The sequence below is a fragment of the Acyrthosiphon pisum genome, chromosome A1 (assembly GCF_005508785.2).
Source record: "Acyrthosiphon pisum isolate AL4f chromosome A1, pea_aphid_22Mar2018_4r6ur, whole genome shotgun sequence".
Lineage (NCBI taxonomy): Eukaryota > Metazoa > Arthropoda > Insecta > Hemiptera > Aphididae > Acyrthosiphon > Acyrthosiphon pisum.
The window spans coordinates 3,714,529-3,731,505 of NC_042494.1; the positions used below are offsets into that span (position 1 = coordinate 3,714,529).

At 27.1% G+C, this 16,977-nt stretch overlaps 2 protein-coding genes across 2 annotated transcripts; both read left to right on the forward strand.

Annotated features, from left to right (window-relative positions):
• Positions 1–537: 537 nt before the first annotated feature.
• Positions 538–8,625, forward strand: LOC115033772 (fatty acid synthase-like). The gene is made up of 14 exons (XM_029487655.1): positions 538–622; positions 3,911–4,070; positions 4,163–4,486; positions 4,546–4,746; positions 5,050–5,288; positions 5,796–6,029; positions 6,168–6,371; positions 6,479–6,613; positions 6,837–7,067; positions 7,133–7,322; positions 7,387–7,616; positions 7,685–7,989; positions 8,194–8,338; positions 8,464–8,625. Exons 2-14 carry the CDS (start codon positions 3,932–3,934, stop codon positions 8,623–8,625), a joined length of 2,739 nt encoding a protein of 912 aa, XP_029343515.1. The 5' UTR covers positions 538–622; positions 3,911–3,931.
• Positions 8,626–8,675: 50 nt separating this feature from the next.
• Positions 8,676–16,965, forward strand: LOC100159146. Its single transcript, XM_029486505.1, has 20 exons — positions 8,676–8,779; positions 8,852–9,286; positions 9,361–9,521; positions 10,391–10,555; positions 10,634–10,867; positions 10,930–11,123; positions 11,202–11,402; positions 11,473–11,542; positions 11,604–11,777; positions 11,851–12,030; positions 12,111–12,309; positions 12,435–12,627; positions 12,693–12,838; positions 12,910–13,018; positions 13,103–13,241; positions 13,333–13,615; positions 15,354–15,637; positions 15,710–15,937; positions 16,341–16,565; positions 16,672–16,965. Exons 1-20 carry the CDS (start codon positions 8,686–8,688, stop codon positions 16,861–16,863), a joined length of 3,906 nt encoding a protein of 1,301 aa, XP_029342365.1. The 5' UTR covers positions 8,676–8,685; the 3' UTR covers positions 16,864–16,965.
• Positions 16,966–16,977: the final 12 nt, after the last annotated feature.

Genomic DNA, 16,977 nt, shown 5'->3' on the forward strand with positions numbered 1-16,977 from the left:
ATAGGTGCTTATATTATATTACTTACTGCATGTATGCCTAATGACTAAAAGAGTAATTTTGTAATTTAGGTATATTTTACTATCTAATAGGATTATGGAACGGCGTGTTATTTACTTCATGATTAATTAAAAACCATTCAACCAGGTCATTGTTATACACGCATTTATTAACCGTTTATTGACAACAAAAAACCGTTTACTTGTTAAGTGCTCATCAATATTTATATATTGTCATACTCAACATATAGTTGAGTGTGATTAAAATTAAAAATAAATACTTATGAATGTAATGTTCTATGATAATGAATGTTGACACTTTATGTATACTATAAATATACAATGATGGGATTTGTCGTGTTATTATAATATTGTAATTTATTTTTTTGTCTACCTATTATGAATCACTAATCCATTACTTTTTTCACCCAATAGGTAAGAATGTATATAATTAAATTTACATTTAAATTTTGACCTTTATGCGTTTTATGATGGGTATTTTAAATAAATTTATTTCCTGTTCGATATTATGAATACAGTTGAGTTGTGGTAAGTTCTACATTCAGTACTATATTCAGAAAGTGTCAGACGTTTGTTAACGGTTTTGCAACAAATTCAAAAACAGGTAATGTCACAATACATCCGTAACTAAATTGTTAAAAATATAAATAATATTTAAGCAAAATACTTAATAATTCTATATATTATTTTATTTCCATTCAAATAACGCAGACTATTTGTTTCTAGATAGTGAATTTTTATTACTTTAAAATGAAATATATTAAATGATAAATCTTTTTTAACAATATGGAACGATCAAATAACTTGGCAGTGGTGATTTTGAAGGAGTATGTGGGTGGTTAGGTTAGGTTAGATTAGGCAACCTAAAATTCTGGTTCGACTTTTTCAGAAATTCTCATTTTAAAATGTCAATGATTGTTTGTCGGTATTTTTATTAATTACTTAATTATTTTAGTTTTAAAAATGTTTTCATAAAACTATATAAGTGACATAAGTTTCCGAACCCTCTAAAAATAAACTACCATCGCTTCTGTAAGTTGATTAATTTAACACTTACCTTACACTTGACTTACCTAATCTATAATAGATATATATTTTCTGTATCTAATTATAGATTAATTTAGAATCATTTGTTTTAAAAATAAGACGTGTAATATGTGAACACCAAGCTATATAATTGTTTTGATATGTTAAACTTTTTGAAATATTTATTAAAATTTAAAACACTTTTCCTTGCGTGTTGAGTATGTATTTTATTGGTAAACAATTGACAATAAATTATAATATGCTAAGATATTATTTATATCATCAATTAAATCAACGTGTAATCATTTAGAAGGAATTTCACCTATATTTTGTGATTTTTAAATAAGTTTATTGGTTAGAAAGTATACAAGCCTACCACCTATACACACATTATGATAAGTAGGTATCCATATTTTGTGTTGCTATATTGTGCATAATCAGCCTTGTAAAGAATACTTTTATTTTGTATTCCGAATACATATTTGAATAAATGATAATTAAGGTATTCAGAATACGTATTCGAATAGTACTTAAAAAATATATTCAGAATACATATTAGAATACTTTTTTGCACAACTAGTTTTTGAATGGTGGGTAATTAACATTTACTAACTAATAATTAAAAATACATCGTAATTATAAGTTATTTATACATTTTGACTACATATGATTCGGCCATACGGAATACAACACATTGGTGTTTATAAAAATAATCATATCATGGGCCAATATTATATTTCGTTCAAAGAATAAAATTAATATTCATGATTTATACTATGTATTGTCACAAATTTAAAACTATTTTTCTGGATCGGAAAAAAGTATTTTTTTAATGGATAAAAAATACAAATAAAAGTATTCAGAATACGTATTTGAATACTTTTTAAAAAAAGTATTTAAAATAGTATTCGAATATAAAAAAAGTATTCAAATACTTTCATTTGAATACTTTACAAGACTGTGCATAATATACATATACACTAGGTAGTACCTACATAAGTTTTACCAATTTTTAGTTTTGTAGCCATTCTTAGCATAGATTTTAATTTTTGTTATTTAATTTAACTGATATATTTTACAATAATATTGTACCATAACGTATAACATTGATTTAAAAATATAAAACTTTTGTATTTTAATTTGATTACATGACATTTGAACGATTTGGACAAGGTACCATTAAAAGGAATATTATAAAGTTAGGTGCAGACAATTAATCATCATACTATAAATTATACTAATCAGTAACTATATAGTAATATAAGGTACTTATAAGTTATAACTAATAGGGCTAAATTTTATCTAAATCATATCAATTTAAAATATATCTCTGATATCTCTATTACCTATATAAAAAAGTATTGTGTTTTTATATTTTATATTTCAGTGAATATAATTTCTATGATTGTTTTTAGGTACTTAGTACCTATCTAAATATCTAAATAATTAATATTGATAGGTTTTTAAACAATAAAACAATCAATGTTTATGACTATTTCTACCACCACCCTGGCGTATAATTACATTAAAATTCGCGAATCTTACAATGAAAACACCAGAATTTAATTTTAGCACATGATTTGTATGGAAATTACATAGTTTGTTGGAATCGGCAGTATAAATTATCTAAACGTTTAATATAATATTATAAAATAAACGGAAACAATGAAATAATTAGTAAATTAATTAACCTTGAAATTGTACAATAGCAGACTAATACTGTGTGGAGCCAATGGAAACTATTATAAATATATAATTAATTTAATGCTAATATGTCGAATGGGTTAAAAAGGAGAAATAATTTAATTGTGGCTTTATGTTTCCGCTGCATTTATTATATCATATGCATAAACAATAAACATACTTTGAATACACATTTTAAATAATTCCATTCTGGAACAACATGATAAAAATTCATGATTTCAATGTGGATTCGATTTAATTTTAAACTTTTATCAATGTAATTGTAGTACCTATGTAAATGTAGATATATAAATACAATAAAAATGAAAAATATGTTCCAATTATTTATTTATAAATATTAGTACCCACAACGGCATGGGCTAGTTATGGCGATACAAAATATAGGTTACAAATAACGAAATAAACGATACAATAGTCCATTCAAATATTAAAAATTATTATGACTTTCATAAGCTTATAATTAATTGTTAATTGTATGTTTAATATTTATATTGAATTCAAATAAGTACTTTATCTGGTATATCTACAGTACGTAATTATTGTACTTACTGTGGCTATTCCATAATTAATAAATAAAATTAGTTTAAACATAAAATATAAATTTCTGATAGGTTCTCTAATTTCTTCGTATAATAAGGGTATCAATTGTATAGAATTAACTGATATTTCTCTACTAAATATATACCTATGTGAATTAGTTTGGATCCATAAGTGTTTCAAGGGGGTGATCGATTTTTTGAAACTATGAAGCCATTATAACATTAAATAGAAAGTTGTGATGACCCCTCATCAAAAAAAAAAAATAATAATAGTTTTTTAATTATTAATGATATGAGTGTCATTAATGGGTAGTCTCTCCTCAACATTTTCCAGACATAATTTATATTTTATATATTATAATTTTAATATATATATATGATTTTAGGCTGAATACAAACATTTTTTTCTGGAAGTATTGTCCTAGTAGAGGATTTTAATTTGGTATAGATATTTTCAACAATGTTAATTCAATTAATTAAAGACAAATGTTGTGTTTGAAATTCAATAAAATTTGTTGTATGACGTAATGACTTATATATTATTATTTATTATTTTTAATACTGCTATAAATGCTCTATAATTTTTTATGGAAAGTAAACTATTTATATATTTTTATTATAAGGCGGTGAATAATTAAAAAAACATGGCTGTACAAAAAGAAGAAGTCGTAATATCGGGTGTTGGAGGAGTATTTCCTGAATGCGATACGATGGAAGAGTTAAAATACTTATTATTTAACAAAACAAATGGAGTAACAATCGATTCAAGAAGATGGAAACCAAGTACACAATTTATTACTTTTCAGTTTTTTTCTATATTTTCGTTAATAATTTGTATTTATTTATTTATTTATTTATGATATTATGTTTAATAGATGAACTTGGCGCTATTTCTGGAACCGGAAAACTGAAAAATGTTAACAAATTTGATGCAACGTTCTTCAGTGCTCATCCTAAACTAGCCGAAGTAATGGATCCAATGACAAGAATCTTCATAGAACGTTCAATTGAAGCGGTTTTCGATGCCGGTTTAAGTCCAGGAGATTTACGTGGAACAAATACAGCTGTATTTTCTGGTTCAGCTATCAGTGAAACAGAAATGTTTACATTGGACTCCTCTAAAACTGCTGCTTTTTCAATGTTAGGACGGAGTAGAACAATGCAAGCAAATCGCGTTTCATACATCCTTAATTTAATAGGTATATTGAATAAAGACTAAAAATAATATTGTAACTGCACACAAATAACTTTAATACAGGCCCCAGTTTCACAATGGACGGAGGATGGATTTGTGGGTCAAATGCTTTAGAAAAGGCCAAACAAATGATTGAAAATGGTTTCATATCTTCTGCAATTGTTGGGGTTACAAATTTGGCTCTTAGACCAGAAATACAATTCCAATTCCAAGGATTGAATAGATTGAATCAAAGTTTCCAAACAAAATCATTCAGTTCTGATGGTAAATATTTTTAAAAAAAAATATAATAACTATATAATATTATAATCACACTGACTTTTTTTTTACCTATCAATAAAAATAAATATTTTTTTATATAATTATTAATTAGGAATACCTAGTAGGTATTACCTACCATTAGGGATAAAGGTACTTCTATAAATTCATTTATAGTAATTAACTACCTACCTACCTAATCAATAAAAACAAATATATAACTTATTAATACACACAAACCGTCTTACAAATATTGTGTTTAAAATTTTAAATATAATACGATAAACAGTTTTTTCATATTATTCTTAGCTGATGGCTATAACAGATCAGAAGCTTGTATTGTTATGTATCTTCAAAAAGCATCTGAAGCAAAACGCTCCTATGGAACGTTATTGAGTGTAAGATCAGTCCAGTTTGGAGACCACGAAGGGCATATAACTGAGCACAATGGAAATCACTTTAAGTCATTACTGTTGGATTCTTATAAGCAGGCAAACATCGATCCAGCTTCTGTAGAATACATTGAAGCTTACGGATCAGGGATAAAGGTAATATTTACCTGTGTTTGGAAAAACACTATATTATGATTAACCGATGATTAAAGTTTATAAAAATTACACTAATAAGTTAAAATTGGTCAATTTCAACAACAACACATTTACCTATTTAATTTGTCATTGGTAAAGGTTTAAAATGTATTGTGATGTATTATTGATATAGGAATAAAATTAATTTGACAATGAAAAAACTAGTTGGTGGAATTATTAATCATGCTCCGTGATTAAAAATAAAACTATTCTTCAAGATTAATTTTATTTAACTCTATTTTTATAAATTACCGTTTATATAATATATTCAAAATTATTATCATACAGTACATTGAACCATTCTATCATTCTAAGTATTCCAAAATTCAATGAATATAGGTATACACATTTTTAATGAATTTTAAATTATAGATGTTATTCTTAGAAGGTTAAATCATGGAGTTTAAATCATATTCGCAATGAATCGGTAGGAATATGTATTAATGTAATTTTGGGTTAATTTTATAGAGTGAAGATGCTATGGAATTAAATATTATGGAAAAAGTATTTTGTACAAAACGAAGAAATATTCCATTAAAAGTAGGTTCCGTAAAGAGTAATATTGGCCATTGCGAAGTGTCTGGTCTCTTTATGTCAATTATTAAAGCGATCATTATACTCGAAAGTGGCTATATACCACCCAATATAAATTACTCGGAACCAAATAAAAGTGTAGCAGCATTAAAAAATGGAAAAATTCAAGTGAGATTTTATAGCTGTTAGGTTCTTCATAATTTGTAATAATTAATATTTGATGAAAAATGTACGTTGATTAAAATAAATATTGTTCATCCATATAGGAACGTAAAATATATGAATGTTTATAATTTGATCATGCAGGTAATCACAGAAAAAACTCTTTTCAAAGGTGACATCATTGGAGTCAATTCTTTTGGTTTTTTAAATGCATTTAGTCATGTTATTCTAAAAAAGAATAGTAAAGTAAAAGAGATATTCAAAAACATAGACAGTAATGATTATATACCAAGGCTTATATTAGCATCTGGCCGGAATGAAGAAAATGCTAGAGCGACTGTAAAAAAGGTAAATCCATATTTGAATTCAATTTTGCTGTTTAAACTATACATAATTATTTTATTCAACTTAAATATAAGCTATATATTATTTTAATTATTCATACAATTAATTAGATCAAGTATCATGGAAATGATCCGGAATATTTAGCGTTGACCAATGACGTGTTTACTGGAAATATCAATGCTCATTTCTTCAGAACTTTTTCTATTTTCCCCAACATAGATGAATCACGGATAGATGAAGTTTGGGTAAATCACACTTACTAAATATTATTGCTGTGATTTAATTATACATTATTCAAAACACCATGTGTATGTGTAAGCACGTGCATATAAAGCGTGAAACTTCATTCGTAGTTTTTAGTGATATCTATGTTTTTCTGACGTTGTACCCTCGGTACAGAAGTTTCACTTCAATAAAATGAGATTAATATTTAACAGTAAAAATATAATATAAGAATAACATTTATAGAATGTTAATATGAAGAAACGCAAAATATGGTTTATTTTCTCCGGTATGGGATCACAATGGCAAGGAATGGGAACAGATCTTATGAAAATTCCAGTTTTTGATGATGCCATTAACAAATGTGATATTATACTAAAACCAAAAGGAGTTGATATCAAGAATATTTTGACCAGTCAAAATCCAAAACTTTTTGACAACATTCTCAATTCATTTGTCGGAATCGCTGCAGTTCAGGTCTGTATCTAGTTCGACGATTCAAATACATTTGGAAAAGAAGTATAAATATTCATATTTTTTAGATTGGATTAGTAGAAGTGTTGAGAGCATTAGACATTACTCCCGATGGGATCATAGGCCACTCGGTTGGAGAATTGGGATGTGCCTACGCAGATGGTTGTTTTACGGCTGAAGAAATGATATTAGCTGCTTACGCCCGAGGTCAAGCTACTCTAGAAACAGACGTCATTCCTGGCATGATGGCCGCCATTGGTAATATCCACAATATACCACCAGAGTATTTTGAGTTTATTTTTTATTTGAACTTTTTGTTTAGGACTGGGATATGACCAAATCAAAGACAAACTTCCCCATGACATTGACGTCGCTTGTCGTAATAGTGCCACTAGCTGCACAATATCTGGTCCTGTTGAAAGTATCAACGAGTTCGTGTCAAAACTAAAATCCGAAGGTGTCTTCGCAAAATCCGTCAACGTTGCTGGCATAGCGTTTCACAGTAGATATATTCAATCCGCTGGTCCGACTCTACTTAACTATTTAAAAGATGTTTGTTCAACAATTAAATTAATTATATTAATTTCATTCCAACTTTGTCTATACATTTTTTTTTATAGGTGATCAAAGTACCAAAGAAAAGGTCGTGTAAATGGCTTAGTAGTTCGTTGCCAGAAACTGAATGGGAGTCTGACCTCGCAAAATATTCTTCTCCAGAATATCATACAAACAATCTATTGAGTAGTGTGTTATTTGAGGACGTTCTAAAACACATACCTAGTGACGCCATAGTAATTGAAATTGCTCCTCACGGTCTTCTACAAGCAATTTTAAGAGAAGCATTACCTGAAACAGTGACCAATATACCACTAACAAAAAGGATGTTTGGTGATTCAATTCGATTTCTACTTACTGCTATTGGAAAGTAAGTCATGGATCGTTTTCTTTAAGATTTTTTTTGAGTTGCTTACACAATTTACATAATATATCTTTGTCGGGTCAACAATCTTACATTAAATATAATATTGTTAGGTTGGACAACGCGTTCTTAAATGCGCAGAAACAGGCGTACTGTATTATATAGTATTATTTTACTGGTATACCGTGTATTATTTTTTGTTTATTTTAGAATGTATACAAATGGCGTTAATCCGAAAATCAAATATATTTATCCAAAAGTTACATTTCCTGTTAGCCGAGGTACTCCTTGTATTCAAAGTTTGCCTTTTTGGGACCATAATGAGCAATGGACAACTGTTGTAACTAATTCACAAGTAATATTACGCATTCGATTCAAATTTGAATAATATTATTGTTTTATTTTATTTCTCTAAGACTATATTATTAGTATTGTTTTTTTTTTTAAATATTTATTTCATATATTTTACTTTAATATTAGATACATGGATTCTTTGGTGAAAGAACGACATCAATAATTATTAATGATAGTATTCATCTAATCAAGTACCAAATCCATGGTGTCCATATTATACCATTTGCTTATATGCTGGCAAGTAAATTGATTCCATACATATTTATATTTAGATATTCATTTTACTAATCCTTTGCTAGACCGTTTCATATAATTAAATTATGATTTGTTTAGATAAATGTTTGGGAAATGTTTGTTGAAATTAATTCTAAAACGTTTTCTGATGAGTCTGTTCAGTTCGATAATCTGTGTTTTAAAAATAATATCAAAGTTCATCCAAATAGTAAATATTGATACCAGCTAAAATATTTAATTTCAATGTCTAAGTTAACAACGTGATATCTTAATCTTACAGATACAGTTGAAGGTAATATAATGATTCAGTGGGGATCTGGTCATTTTGAATACAATTTAAACGATGAGGTCATTTTTTCTGGTCAAATAAGCTTCTTGAACAATGTACATTCAAATATAAATACAAAAAAAATTATGGAATTAGATGTAACATCTGATGAGTTCCAAGGGTGTGTACTGGAAGAAGAAATATATGCAGTTTTTGAAAACAACGGATTCAACCTAGGAGACGATTACAAAAATATAACCAAATTTGATATTTATAAAAATTATATCCAAGGAAATATAAAATGGAAAAATGATTGGATTTACTTTCTTGATGGCTTATTGAAATTTCCTATATTAGAACATTTAGGTACATGTCCAATAGAAACTCCGATTTCCGTTAGACAAATTAGTATAAACCCAACGATGTTCAAAACAAATAACGAAAAAGGTAATATCAGCACCGCACATAATGATTAAGCGTTTTTATTTACTAAAATGTAGCAATTATACTTTTGTTTTAAGATGTAAGTGTAAATTACAACACAGCAACTAAAGAAATAACATGTGATGGAATAAATATAACAGGTGTAAAAAACGGGCATTTAGTATTGCTGAAAACTAATTCTGCAGTAGTCCATTTACAAGAAGATATATTTATTCAATTCAACCTCTCACGATGCAAAGTAATGTTTCATTTAACTACTTATACAAATTTAAACATAAATAAAAAGTATGTATTAAGTTTATCTATTAAGCATATAATGTACTGACTACGTATCATATAAATGTGAATTATAAGATAATTTTAAAGCTATTTGTGAGTTAAATTATAAACAAGTATATTTATACTAAACATAGATTATGCAAATTTTACAGATATATTGTTCAGTATAATATATTATAAAAACAATAATAGATAAATACAACGGTCTGGGACCATAAAATAAAATTACGATTTCACTCCCAGTAAAAAGATTCATGTAGTGAATACCTACTTAATTTTTGTGATCACTAAGTAAATACTAATGAGCTGTGGTTTGTATATTAGCTTAACTGACTATAGAAAAATGCTATAGAAAAGAAATATTAGTAAAAAGTTTCAGTTCAATAACAACTTACAGCAACAACCTTCATAAGTAAATAAAATATTAATAATATTCAGTTAGCCTAGTTCAAAAATACATAATAATTAATAATATACGATATAAATATTATACGGAAATCATAATTACTTTGGAGCAAATCCCTCTAGTTAGAGCTGTTTCGTATAGAATTTAAATACCTAAAGTATTAATTCTAAGGCATTTAGTATCTACTTTACTTTAGCCTTTAGGTATTATTACTGTTATAATTTTAAAAGTCAAATCTCTCGTGCTTATAGTTAATATATAGAAAACTCGCACCTATAATTTTTTCAAACCAAAACTAATATAATTTAAAATAAATCGATACTAAATATAAGTATATAATTGAAAAAGATTAATAAATAATTATAAAAATAAACCTGTTGTAAGTTATTGTAGTACACAGAAAATACATTTTTTACTTTTAGAACATCGACCAATTCATCTACGACTCTATGGATATAATAACAGATAATTTCGATAAAACCTCTGAAAAACTAATTTTATGTACTCCGTACCATTTTGACGATCAGATATCTAAATTATGTACAAAAACAATCAAACAAATCTTTGAAAATCAACTATCAATGAATGTAAGTGCATTTATTTTTGTAAATATAATTTAAAAAAATATATTAACTAATAAAATCATAATAACATCTAACCATTAGAATGAGATATTAAACTGGCACGACGTTGAGAAACAACCAGAAAATGATGAATCTAGAAAATTAATCACAGTCACTAATGTTAATTACTTACAAGATACGATGAGAGCTTTAGTCAATATAAAATGTGGTTACATAATAGTGTGTTCAAAAAAAAAACTACAAGACCTCAAAGATTGGAAAATAATCACACAACAACGATTTGACAATAACAACTGTTTAGGATTGATGAAAAAGGTTAATCATATTATAATCATTTTTTCTCATTGAATAATTTCTATAATCATTATTATTTCTAGGTAATGACCGTAGGAAAAAATATAATATCTATAAAACCAACAAATGATTTATACGATTTGAGCATTTGGAGAGCATTAGAAACATATAATTCATCAAAAGACATGATCTATATAATTTCAAGGTCTGCGCCATTAGAAGGCATCACCACTTATGTTAAAGAAATGTTGCATAAGTATAAATCAAAGAAATTAAGGTAAATACCCTGAACAGAACTTAGGTACAATTGGTTCCAATATAAAAACACTTAAATATATTTATATATTTTTGTTAGATTCGTGTTTATTTTGGATTCAAACGCACCAGATTTTGACTCCCATCAGTCATTCTATACACATCAACTATCGAAAGATTTAGTAGTAAATATTTTTAAAAATGGTGGTTGGGGTTCTTATAAAAGAATTGTTCTTCAAGATTTAAAAGACAATATTAAAGTCAACAAAAATTTAGAATTTAAAAATGTCACTACAAAAACGTAAGTTAAATTTAAAAAAAAATGTTTTAATTGTACATTCAATTTTGTATGCTAATTTACATTATTTCAGTAAAAATAAATTGGCAGTAAAATATCTAGGTTTAAATTTCAAAGATTTAGTTGTTGAAGAAAGCACGGAAGTAATTATTTTATATTGAGAACTATATGTTTAAAATGTAATATATTATTTATTTTAATTAGAATGAATTTGGACTTTTGGAGTACTCGGGGTATGTTGATAACAAAACCATTATGGGAATCACTTCACTCAAAGAAATGTCATCTAAGATGATTTATGACCCGCTATTATCATGGCCTGTACCATCTACGTGGTCATTGGAAGAAGCGACTACTGTTCCTCTAACTTACGCTATGGTAGGTTATACTGATTATAGGTACACTTTAAATTGATTAACGACAAACCGACATTTTTTTTTCGGTGTTTCAGACCTATTATGTGTTCAATATCTTATGTAATCTCCAAAAGAATAATTCTATTTTAGTAACTTCGGGGTTGCACCCTATTGGTCAAGCTGCGATTGCGATAAGCTTAGGTATTAAGTGCGAGACATACGCTATTGTAGAATCGGACCATCAAGCAGAACAACTTTCTAGTATCTTCCCAGAGGTATTAAGTTATTAACCACAATGATGAGTGATGACTGACGGCAAACAAAGTTATTAAATTAATTTATATTTGATTAACAGCTATCGCGGTCAAAAATACTTATAAACACAAACGACAATTTCGATGTTCAACTAAAAATGATAACCAAGTCAAAGGGTATAGATATTATATTGAACTTTTTGAATGGTAATGCATTCCAAGCTGCATTTCGTGCATTAGCTTTTTTTGGAAATTTATTCCATTTCTCAAAATCAGATATGAAGAACCAAAGACATTTAGGTAGTCTTACAATAATATTAATATTGAAATAGATACAATACAATATAATATATTATTATATTTTAACCGTTAGGTTTACTTTATAATTAATAAAGTTTCTAAAAGCAAATGTTATGATTCGATAGGTACACGAATATTCTTGCGAAACACGTCGTTTTTCGCTGTCAGTTCAAACATGTTGTTAAATGAAAGTGATCACAACAAACAAATTGTACAGCAAGCACTTATGGATGGATTAAATAAAGGCATTGTTAAACCTATGCGTAGTCGTATCGTAACTTCGTCGTTTGGTGGTGGTAACATTTTTGACACAATGAGGTAAATAACCTAAATAAAGTCTAAGCTAACTATATAATATTTTTATTGATTCGTGTTTGATTTAGAACTAACGCTTCATCAGTAACGTCTGAAAAAGTGGTATTGTCATTAAACAATAGTATCAATAATGTTGAGAGTTCTAATTTAAAGGAAAAAATCGAATGTAATATTATGTATGAATGTCATCCTGATAAAATTTACCTAATAGTTGGTAAATATTTTTCTCCTGCATTAAATTCATTCAATCAATTCATCAAAATGTGTTTTAATTTGATATTGCAGGAAATAGAGGAGATTGGATAGACCTCGCCGAATGGTTGGTCGAACGAGGAGCTCAAAAAATTGTAATCGTGGTCAAAAGGTGTTTAATGTCATCGACTGTTTGTAGAAGGTTCGTAAATACTTTTAAGATTATTGTAATAATATATTATCGTTAAATGTATGATACTTTGCATGGTTATATTTTTCAAAATAGATTTGATAGACTCATCTCTCGAAACGTATCCATACAAATTGAATCAGATTTTAATTTAAAAACAAAAGAGGAATCACTTAATTGGTTAAATTATTTGACAAATTTTAAAGTTTTAGATGCAATTTTTATTGTCAACCAGGTACTATAAAATTATCTAATACACTTTAATAAGTGCGTAATGCGTATACATTTAGAATTTAATTGTTTATGAATATTTTTTTTTGCCATAGATTGATATTAATAAAATGAATAATCTTCGATATGCTTTTGAAAAACATATGAACCAAACACTAACGACTTCATTCGTATGTATATTAAGTAACGGAAGTTCTATTTGTGCTGAGCTCAAATCAATTGGTTTTAACGCTTTTAATATTTCTTGGGATGGAATGTCTTCGACACCGACAAATACAACCAAAATATTGCCTTCGTTGGATATTTTATTACAGAAATCATACGCAGCAGACTCTTCTTCATTCGTGTGCTCTGAACCCGGCTCTCTTAAATCCGAGTGTAATACAATTTTATTACCTATACTATACAAAAAAACGTGGATCAAAAGCCCGGATTAAAGATTGATTGGTCCCCAGAACACCAAATACATAGGCGAGCCCCATACTCGAACTTAAACTGACCTTACTGCGAAACTATTTTGATTACCTATTTTTTATGGTCGTTCATAATTTTACGATTGTCTTCTTTTAAGAATTAAAATTAAAATTAAATAAGTTCCTAATAATACTATTACCATGTGGCATGTAGGTATCTCATACTGTATAATACTTATTGCTATAAATTATTCGAACAAATATAAACTAAGTTACCAAAACGTCCAAAAACCACAATTATACTTCAAGTTAGACACTTGATATAAAATATTGTTAACTCGTGTGAGTAGGTCAAAAACAACTGATAACTTATATCAATTAATATTTGGATATGTTAATGTTATTAATTGTCCAGGAATATAAATCAATGTAAGTAGTACATACTACATATATAATAGTAATACGAGTATCATGTACCTACCTAATACACTGAACTACGTTGTTTACAAGTCCCATTATCACTAATTTATCAACCTGATCATATTTTAATCATATTCAATGTACTGTGAATTCATCATTAGTTATAACTTATGATTAATCGTTCATGATTTGAATATTATTATTTTATTAAGTATTTGAAATTTCTTTTCAATGTATGCATCAAAAAACATATTTTCTATAAAGAAGCCGGTCCTTAATGTCAATTGTCCCCGGGACCGAACACCCCCCCCCCCCCTGACCATTCTTAATTCGGGCTTGGTGGTGGAAATCAAATTTTTACTGAGATAAATGCATTTGAATCTCAAAATAAATATATAATATATTGTATTTTATACTATATTTGTATACATGCATATAAATTATTAAATTTATTTAATATTATTTTAGTAATATTAAATATAGTAATTTTATTTTAACAAAGGTATGTTTTTGGACTGGGTGTAACTTTTTTTTTAACTGATTTTCGTAACACTTTATTTATAATTAAACAAAAATCAATAAAAAAAAAATATTAAATTAATTTCCTAATAAAATGTAGGATGCTACAATAGATATTTCACACTGCACTATACCTAAAAACACATCTAAGATTCCTCAATTCTACTGGCAGAGAAAAAATATCTAGTAGCATGCTACTTATAATACGTACGACATTTTATTTTTTTCTATTATAACTAAATACATTGAAAATATAATGCAATATAAAATAGCAAGGTTCGATGTTATGATAATATTTAACCAATTTCGCAAACAATAACTTTACAAAATGTATAATGTGCTTTCCAACGCCCACTAGATTTAATTGTAACTTTATGAATTGTTTTAAATATTTTTGCAAACGTGGTGCTTTCAACAAACAAAACTTTTTAATAATTCTAGTAATTTTAATACATTTAATATCCTAGAATTCATTAATCACAGTAATATGTTCTAAGTATAGAATTAGGTATTATTAGGTACCTTTCTTTTAATTTATGTCTGTTCAATGAAAAGTACAAATTTTAATTTTAAATGTCAGATAAGGTAATAAAAAAAAAATAATAATTAGATCATGGTACCTATTGGATATTCAATTAAAGTAAATAAGTTACCAAAGTATTAATTATGCATAAATCATTTTAAATGTATTAATTATTTATTACTTAATTATTACTGTTTGATTAGTTTTCAAATACAGCTCCATAATATCTTTTTTTTTTTAGGCTATCAACAAATTAATAATATTATCACAAATATTTTACCCGAATCAAGTGATGAGTTACATTGTCTTAATGATACACAAACTCAAGAAACAGAATTTGTTGAAGTCTCGACAAGAAGTCCTAGATTATCACAACTGAAATCTGTAATGCCTGTGTTCTTAATACCGGGATTTAAACCAAAACTCATAAAAGCGTTTTATGAAAAATTGAGTTACCCAGTTTTTGAAGCTCAATTACCAGACGATATCGGCTCGATTGATGAAATATCACAGATTTTAGTAAATGTAAGGAGTGTAAACGCACTTACACTTTACACTAAATATAAGTAAATTAATTTATATTTAATTTGAACGCAGAAACTAAAAAAGATTACAAATCAAAAATATGTATCTCTAATTGGTGAAACTTGGGGCGGAACTGTTGCTCTTAAAATGGCTCAAATATTGGAAGCGGAAGGAACATTGACTACCGTAACATTATTAGAAGGCGATCCAGAAATATTGGTTGGATGTGCGAAACATTTTCTCTCTAATGGATATATTACCAAAAAACTTAACTCGATATATGGTACATTATCAAGTGAGGTAAATATAAAAATAAATATATTTATCATAATTTTACATCTAAAATATTTATATACTTTAAAGTAGTAAGTCTGATATTCTTAAATAATTTTTTGGGTATGAACATCATGTACATTTTATGTGCGTGAAAGAATTAATTTAGTAGAGAATAGAGATATCATATAATTACGTTAAACAGAATCTTTTATTTTTTTTGGAGTACAACCCCCTACCATCCTTGAATACGCCAATGACGTTAAACAATTATTTTATAAATACTAGCACTTTTGCAAACATTTTTAATTATTTATTTATTAGATTCATTGTTATGATTCTAAGTATGGTATGTTTCAATATTTAATTTACTTTTATTGAAAATTAGTTAAATACTAAAAGAAAATTGTTTTAATTGTTTATAATATAGTTATCTATACATACAATAAAAAAATACGATGAAGAATTTCAGTTGATAAACATATCTGCTTCTCAAAAACAATTTGAAAAAAACACTCAGAAAGCTTTAAATACTATTCGCTGTAGATTACAAGCATTACTAGAGACCAAGCCACTTACGAATAAAATACAATCAAAAGTTGTAATATTTAGATACGAAAAAACGTCTAAATTTTATAGTACCAACTTAAAAGATGTAAGTTTAATTGAGGGAATTTCCATTTATTTCCGGTTTTCCTGTGTTAAAATTAAGGGAAAACACGGTGAACCAATACTAATAATTTGTTTTGTTTATTTCACAGTATTGTATCAACCCGCCATTTGTAAATATAATTTCTGGAATGGATTATAAACACATGATGGTAGACGAGAAAATGATTGAAATGATTAATAATAACGTTGTTTATTCATATCCGATCGGAGTGGAATTGCCATTGTGCGATAAATACAAAAATGTCTACTTTTATATGCAAAAATACTTAAAAAATACGTAGATGAAAATCACAAAGATATAGTAGTTTGCTTTTCTGTTCTATATAAATGTTGAAATTGTTAATGGTAATTATATTTTGATTAAAGTCTTTCAAAACTCAAAATGTATTCGCTCA

What these genes read in the sequence shown, in the direction of transcription:
- LOC100159146 (XM_029486505.1), top strand. Translation starts at nt 8,686, where the DNA reads ATGTTTGTTGAAATTAATTCTAAAACGTTTTCTGATGAGTCTGTTCAG. An exon ending in TATCAAAGTTCATCCAAATA is followed by an intron (nt 8,780 to 8,851) that starts GTAAATATTGAT and finishes TTAATCTTACAG; the next exon opens with ATACAGTTGAAGGTAATATA. An exon ending in TTTCTAGTATCTTCCCAGAG is followed by an intron (nt 12,031 to 12,110) that starts GTATTAAGTTAT and finishes TTTGATTAACAG; the next exon opens with CTATCGCGGTCAAAAATACT.
- LOC115033772 (XM_029487655.1), top strand. Translation starts at nt 3,932, where the DNA reads ATGGCTGTACAAAAAGAAGAAGTCGTAATATCGGGTGTTGGAGGAGTA. An exon ending in CTAGAGCGACTGTAAAAAAG is followed by an intron (nt 6,372 to 6,478) that starts GTAAATCCATAT and finishes ACAATTAATTAG; the next exon opens with ATCAAGTATCATGGAAATGA. An exon ending in CTGTTGTAACTAATTCACAA is followed by an intron (nt 8,339 to 8,463) that starts GTAATATTACGC and finishes CTTTAATATTAG; the next exon opens with ATACATGGATTCTTTGGTGA.